Below are 6,982 nucleotides of genomic sequence, written 5' to 3' on the forward strand. Positions count from 1 at the left end.
GAGAATGGAAATGAGAACGGAAACGAGAACAGAGAATGGAAATGAGAATGGAAATGAGAATGGAAATGAGAATGGAAACGAGAACGGAGAATGGAAACAAGAAGAGAATGGAAATGAGAACGGAAACGAGAACAGAGAATGGAAACGAGAACAGAGAATGGAAACGAGAATGGAAACGAGAACGGAGAAAGGAAACGAGAATAGAGAATGGAAACAATGGAAATGAGAACAGAAACGAGAACAGAGAATGGAAATGAGAACAGAAACGAGAACAGAAAATCCTTCGTGAAGGGAGCCCTGTGGGCGCTGACCTTCGAAGATGTACTGGAACTTGTGCTGCTGCAGGCTGGCGCTCATGGCCTCCTCGATGGCGCTGATGTCCTTGTTGAGCCGCACCACCAGCGGGTCGTAGTCCATGCTCTCCACGTTGGCCACGATGGCGTAGTTGCCCTGCTTGGCCAGTGGGATCAGGTAGTGGAAGCAGTGAACCCTGGGGGCACGAGGGACAAACTTCAAAATGCAGAAATGTTGAAATGTTGAAAATATTAAATTGATTGAGTTAAAAATTAAAATAATTCAGGTAAATATTGAAATGTTTGTGGGATGCTGATGCCTCAGGATTTCAGTTTTTTTATTTCCACATCTCTTAATCCTGTGATTCTTTAGTGTTTAACTCCACAGGCAGTGCTGAGCTCCTGCTCTCCCATTTTTAACCATTTTTTGGAATTTTTCTCAGCTCTGATTGATGCCTCAGAATTTCAAGATTTTTTTATTTCCACATCTCTGTAACCCTGGAATTCCTCAGTGGATAACTCCAGACTCCTCAGGATTTTTTTAATTTCCACGTCTCTGTACCCTGTGATTCTTCAGTGTTTAACTCCAGACTCCACAGACAGTGCTGAGCTCCTGTTCTCCCGTTTTTAACCATTTTTAACCATTTTAAACCATTTTTTGGGAACTTTTGTCAGCTCTGATTGATGCCTCAGAATTTCAAATTTTTTTTATTTCAATGTCTCTGTACCCCTGAAATTCTTTAGTGTTTAACTCCAGACTCCTCAGACAGTGCTGAGCTCCCGCTCTCCCATTTTTAACCATTTTAAACCATTTTTTGGGAACTTTTGTCAGCTCTGATTGATGCCTCAGAATTTCAAGATTTTTTTATTTCCACATCTCTGTAACCCTGTGATTGTTCAGTGTTTAACTCCAAACCCCACAGACAGTGATGAGCTCCTGCTCTCCCATTTTTAACCATTTTTTGGAAGTTTTGTCAGCTCTGATTGACGCCTCAGGATTTCAGGATTTCTCTTTTTCCACATCTCTGTACCCCTGGAATTCCTTAGTGGATCACTCCAGACTCCACAGACAGTGCTGAGCTCCTGCTCTCCCATTTTCAACCATTTTTTGGAAGTTTTGTCAGCTCTGATTGATTCCTCAGAATTTCAGGATTGCTCTATTTCTACATCTCTGTAACCCTGGAATTCTTTAGTGGATAATTCCAGACTCTGCAGGATTTCAGGATTTCTCTATTTCCACATCTCTGTACCCCTGGAATTCTTTGGTCAATAACTCCACACTCCACAGACAGTGCTGAGCTCCTGCTCTCCCGTTTTTAACCATTTTTAACCATTTTAAACCATTTTTTGGGAACTTTTGTCAGCTCTGATTGATGCCTCAGAATTTCAGGATTTTTTTATTTACACATCTCTGTGCCCCTTTGATTCTTCAGTGTTTAATTCCAGACTCCACAGACAGTTCCCAACTCCTGCTCTCCCATTTTCAACCATTTTTTGGAAGTTTTGTCAGCTCTGATTGATTCCTCAGAATTTCAGGATTGCTCTATTTCCACATCTCTGTACCCCTGGAATTCTTTAGTGGATCACTCCAGACTCCTCAGGATTTCAGGATTTCTCTATTTCCACGTCTCTGTCCCCCTGTGATTCTTGTGTTTAACTCCAGACTCCACAGACAGTGCTGAGCTCCTGCTCTCCCATTTTCACACAAAACAATTCCTCTACAGCCCCAAACTCAAGGACACCTCCCTGTGCCCTTCCCATCCCAAGATCTGGAATTCCCAAATCCCAAACCCATTGGATGATGATCCATCAAATCCTGACATTCCCTTTTCCCTGGGATGCTTCGGAGCAAAGGGAAAACTGTGAAAAATCCACCTTATCCATGGAAAATCGCCTTCCCAGATGGGAAGAAATGATTGGATGTCTTTGATCTTTGCATGAGGAGTCAGAGAATTCGTAAAATTATCCAGCCCTTGGAAAAAATTCCAGCTGGTTCCCAATTATTGCTTGGAAAAGCAGGAGGAGAAGCTCCTCTTTGGAATAAACAAAATAAATATGTGGAGACACTGTTAGACCATGCAAGTATCACTGCGATCTTTTGGAAGGACAATGATGCCTGACTTTTGGGGTTTTTACCTGACTTTTCGGGTTTTTACCCGTCTTTTCAGGTTTTTCCCTTACTTTCCGGGTTTTTACCTGACTTTTGGGGTTTTTACCTGACTTTTGGGGTTTTTACCTGACTTTTGGGGTTTTTACCTGTTTTTTGGGGTTTTTACCTGACTTTCGGGGTTTTTACCTGATTTTTAGGGTTTTTATCTGACTTTTGGGATTTTTACCTGACTTTCCAGGATTTTACCTGACTTTTTTGGGTTTTTACCTGACTTTTGGGGTTTTTACCTGACTTTTGGGGGTTTTACCAGGTTTTCCCCTGACTTTTGGGGTTTTCCCCTAACTTTCGGGGTTTTCCCCTAACTTTCTGGGTTTTTCCCTAACTTTCTGGGTTTTTCCCTAACTTGTGGGGTTTTTCCCTAACTTTTGGGGATTTTTCCTAACTTTCAGGGTCTTTACCTGACTTTTGGGATTTTTACTGGGTTTTCCCCTAACTTTCTGTGTTTTTACCTGACTTCCAGGTGCAGCACCAGCAGACATCGTTCCGCCATCTCCTGGAAGGACCTGCCCAGCTCACTGAGGCTCTGTAGGATCTGTTCCGACGCTGGGAGCTGCTCCAAGCTGCTGTGGCTCTCCTGTCCTGGGGACGTGGCTGCGGACACAAAAAAGTGACATTTGGGACATCCTCAGAGCCCCCCGTGTGCTCCCATCCCGAATCCGGGGATTCCCAGAATCTCCCGTCCATAATTCCAGAGGGATCCAGGAGCAAAGTGTTCCAGCACTGGGTGGAATTCCCTGGATCTGAGGGGTTTTACCAACCCCAAAAAATATGAAACTAAAAATTGTTCATCAAAAATTGATGAGAATTCCCATGGCTGTGGGATCCCAGAGTTTATCCCACTCTGCCAGGACCCAAAATGTCCCCAAGGTCCTTTCTGCTCACACAGAGTCCCCATCCCACCCCAGGTGAGTCCTCACCTGTCCCCATCCCTTCACAGGAGGTTTTTGTAGCCTGATACTCCAGCTCAGTTTAGGAATTCTGCTGGGCAGAGACCAAACATCCTCAGGAAGGGCTCAGCGTGCCCTGTCCTATCTTAAACCCGAGCTCAGCCTTGGGTGAAGCCTTTAGTCCAGAACATCCTGTGTAAACTGAGCTCTGGCCTCATCCAGGGGGGATTAATTAGAATAGGGGGACATCACTGCATTTGTTAGTTTTCTTATTGGACAATCCTAGCTAGATATGCTAATTCCTGAAACCTATAAAACTTGTATCTTATTGGACAATCCTAGATAGACATGCTAATTCCTGAAATCTATAAAAATGGTATATTATTGGACAATCCTAGCTAGATATGCTAATTCCAGAAATCTATAAAACTTGTACCTTATTGGGGAGCCCTAAATAGATACGCTAATTCCTGAAATCTATAAAGCTTGTATCCTATTGGACAATCCTGGATAGATATACCAATTCCTGAAATCTATCAAACTTGTACCTTATTGGGGAATCCTAGACAGATATGCTAATTCCTGAAACCTATAAAACTTTTATCTTATTGGGGAGCCCTAAATAGAAATGCTAATTCCTGAAATCTATCAAACTTGTATCCTATTGGATAATCCTAGATGGAAATGCTAATTCCTGAAATCTGTCAAGCTTGTACCTTATTGGGGAATCCTAGATATGCTAATTCCTGAAATCTATAAAACTTGTATCTTATTGGACAATCCTAGATAAAAATGCTAATTCCTGAAATTTATAAAGCTTGTATCTTATTGGACAATCCTAGATACGCTAATTCCTGAAATCTATAAAACTTTTATCTTATTGGGGAGCCCTAAATAGATGTGCTAATTCCTGAAATCTATAAAATTGTACCTGTGCTATACACGGGTGTGCATTCTGCCATCAAGTTGTGCACCTGGGATCCCAAATCCGGAGGTAAAACCCGTTTTTACCCCCTTAACCGTGTCCGTGTCATTATTAAAACTGGCCTTTCAAGGCAAGACCGAGGTAAAACCCGTTTTTACCCCTAAATCGTGTCTGTGTCATTATTAAAACTGGCTGTTCAAGACAACACTGAGGTAAAACCCATTTTTACCCCCTTAACCATGTCTGTGTCATTATTAAAACTGACCATTCAAGGCAACACCGAGGTAAAACCCATTTTCATCCCCTTAACAGTGTCTGTGTCATTATTAAAAACCGACCATTCAAGGCAACACTGAGGTAAAACCCGTTTTTACCCCCTTAAACATGTCATTATTAAAAACTGCCCGCTCAAGACAACACCGAGGTAAAACCCTTTTTACCCCCTTAACCGTGTCATTATTCACACCGCCCGTTCAAGGCACCCCACGGGGCCGATTCCCGCCGCAATCCCATAATTCCATCCCCCAATCCCAAGCTCAGTTTCCTGGGGGCGGCGCTCACTTGGGGCCGTGGCCAGGCTGGACAGGGCAGCTTTGGTTCGCCCCGCCAGCCACTCCAGGCTCTCGTGCAGGTTGGCCAAGGCCTTGAGGTCGCTGACGTCGCGCAGGATCTCCTGGTGTGGGATCAGTTTGTCGCCCAAATTGCCGATCAGAACCTCGGATTCTTTGCCGAAAGCGGCCCTGGAAGGGAAAGCGAAGCCCCCTGTAAGAGACCGTCCTAAAGATCCTTGACTATCTCACCATCATCGACTGAACACCCCAAAAGGGAGAAGCCCGAGGGAATCAAGGTGGGGTGACTGCCAGATTTCCAGCTCCTAGGCTGGAAGGTACAGCGTGGCAACCATGGATGGCTGCACTGTTTAAAGAACATTCTCGACCGATCCTCTCCATGCTTCACAAGTTTCCATCAGGTTTCCATGCTTCACAACCCCCCTGGCTTGCAGCCACTCGCTTTCAAAAAGACTATAAAAAGTCTCCCCGAGAAGACCCCGATGGAGATCTCTCCCGACGGACGCTGGCGAACCCATGGAACCTTGGAGGATTTGTCGGAGCTGTTGGTAGCTATAACCCCACCCTCTCTCTCTCTTTCTCTCTCTCTTTCTCTCTCTTTCTCTCTCTCTCACCTTCTTCTATCGCAAAATATCCAGATAAATTATTCTTGATTATTTAAAGCATATATATTTGCCCCTCGTTTTCTTTTGCACTCTGAGATTCTGATAACGAACCCTCACGACCCCCGCTTGAGTTAAGCGGATCGTGACACCCCCTCAGGATGGTGGAATTGGGGGAGGGCACGAGGAGATTCGGTCACACCTCGGGGAAGGTCAAACCGACCCTTGTGGGACCATCCCAGGGATGGGAGGAATTCCAGGGGAGTTTTTTTTTCCCCCATCTTTCCTGTGTTTATAATCCCAGAATTTCACCTCACTCCTCACAGTTCCAAACTCCATCCCAACAGACTCCCACCCCTCCGCACCCTACGTGGAATTTACACCTTGAAGGGGCTTCCTGTGGGATTTCCCTGGGATTTCCATAAATAACACTTTTCCATCTTTCCCTGGAAATCAGCTCTTCCAATCCCTGGGATTCCCATAAATAACACTTTTCCATCTTTCCCTGGAAATCAGCAATTTCAATCCCTGGGATTCCCATAAATAGCACACATTGCACCTTTCCTGGAAATAAGCTATTCCAGTCCCTGGGATTTCAAGTTTCCATTTTTCCTGGAAATCAGCTCTTCCAATCCCTGGGATTCCCATAAATAACACTTTTCCATCTTTCCCTGGAAATCAACTCTTCCAATCCCTGGGATTCCCATAAATAACACTTTCCCATCTTTCCCTGGAAATCAGCTCTTCCAATCCCTGGGATTTCCATAAATCACATTTTTCAACTTTCCCTGGAAATCAACTATTTCAATCCCTGGGATTTCCATTTTCCATCTTTCTCTGGAATTCAGCCATTCCAATCTCAGGATTTCCATAAATAACACTTTTCCATAATTCCTGGAAATCAGCTCTTCCAATCCCTAGGATTCCCATAAACACCACTTTTGCATCTTTCCCTGGAAATCTGCCATTCAAATTTTGGGATTTCCATAAACCACACTTTTTTACCTTTCCCTGGAAATCAAATATTCCATTCTCGGGATTTCCATAAATAACCCTTTTCCATCTTTCCTGGAAATCTGCTCTTTCAGTCTCGGGATTTCCATAAATAACACTTTTCCATTTTTCCCTGGAAATCCGCCATTCAAATTTCAGGATTTCCTTAAACAACACTATTCCGCCAAGTACCATCAGCTTTGGGAATTCCTGCCCAGTATAACCAGTTTGGAATTCCAGCTCAGTACAATCAGCTTTGGGAATTCCTGCCCAGCACCACCAATTTTGGGAATTCCTGCCCAGTACAACCAGTTCTGGGAATTCATGCCCAGTGCAACCAGCTTTGGGAATTCCTGCCCTGTAAAATCCGTTTTGGGAATTCCTGCCCTGTAAAATCAATTTTGGGAATTCCTGCCCTGTAGAACCAATTGGGAATTCCTGCCCAGTTCAACCATTTGGACTTTAGGAACAATTTCTTCCCCCAAAGGCTGCCCAGGGCAGTGTTGGAATCTCCATTCCTTTTGGGATTTCAAATCCCCGTGG

The 6,982-nt window shown here is 44.1% G+C and overlaps 1 protein-coding gene across 1 annotated transcript in view; it reads right to left on the bottom strand.

Moving 5' to 3' along the window:
- Window positions 1-5,052, bottom strand: part of LOC130586575 (exocyst complex component 4-like) — a gene marked incomplete at both ends in the record, with an annotated part of 31,131 nt that extends 26,079 nt beyond the window's left edge. The window contains 3 exons of the mRNA XM_057387427.1: window positions 312-490; window positions 2,913-3,054; window positions 4,837-5,052. Coding sequence (XP_057243410.1) covers window positions 312-490; window positions 2,913-3,054; window positions 4,837-5,052 — 537 coding nt within the window. The remainder of the gene's footprint in view (window positions 1-311; window positions 491-2,912; window positions 3,055-4,836) is intronic.
- Window positions 5,053-6,982: the final 1,930 nt, after the last annotated feature.

The sequence above is a fragment of the Malurus melanocephalus genome, unplaced genomic scaffold (assembly GCF_030028575.1).
Source record: "Malurus melanocephalus ecotype Western Australia unplaced genomic scaffold, MMel_1.1 scaffold_1214, whole genome shotgun sequence".
In the NCBI taxonomy this organism is placed as follows: Eukaryota; Metazoa; Chordata; class Aves; order Passeriformes; family Maluridae; genus Malurus; species Malurus melanocephalus.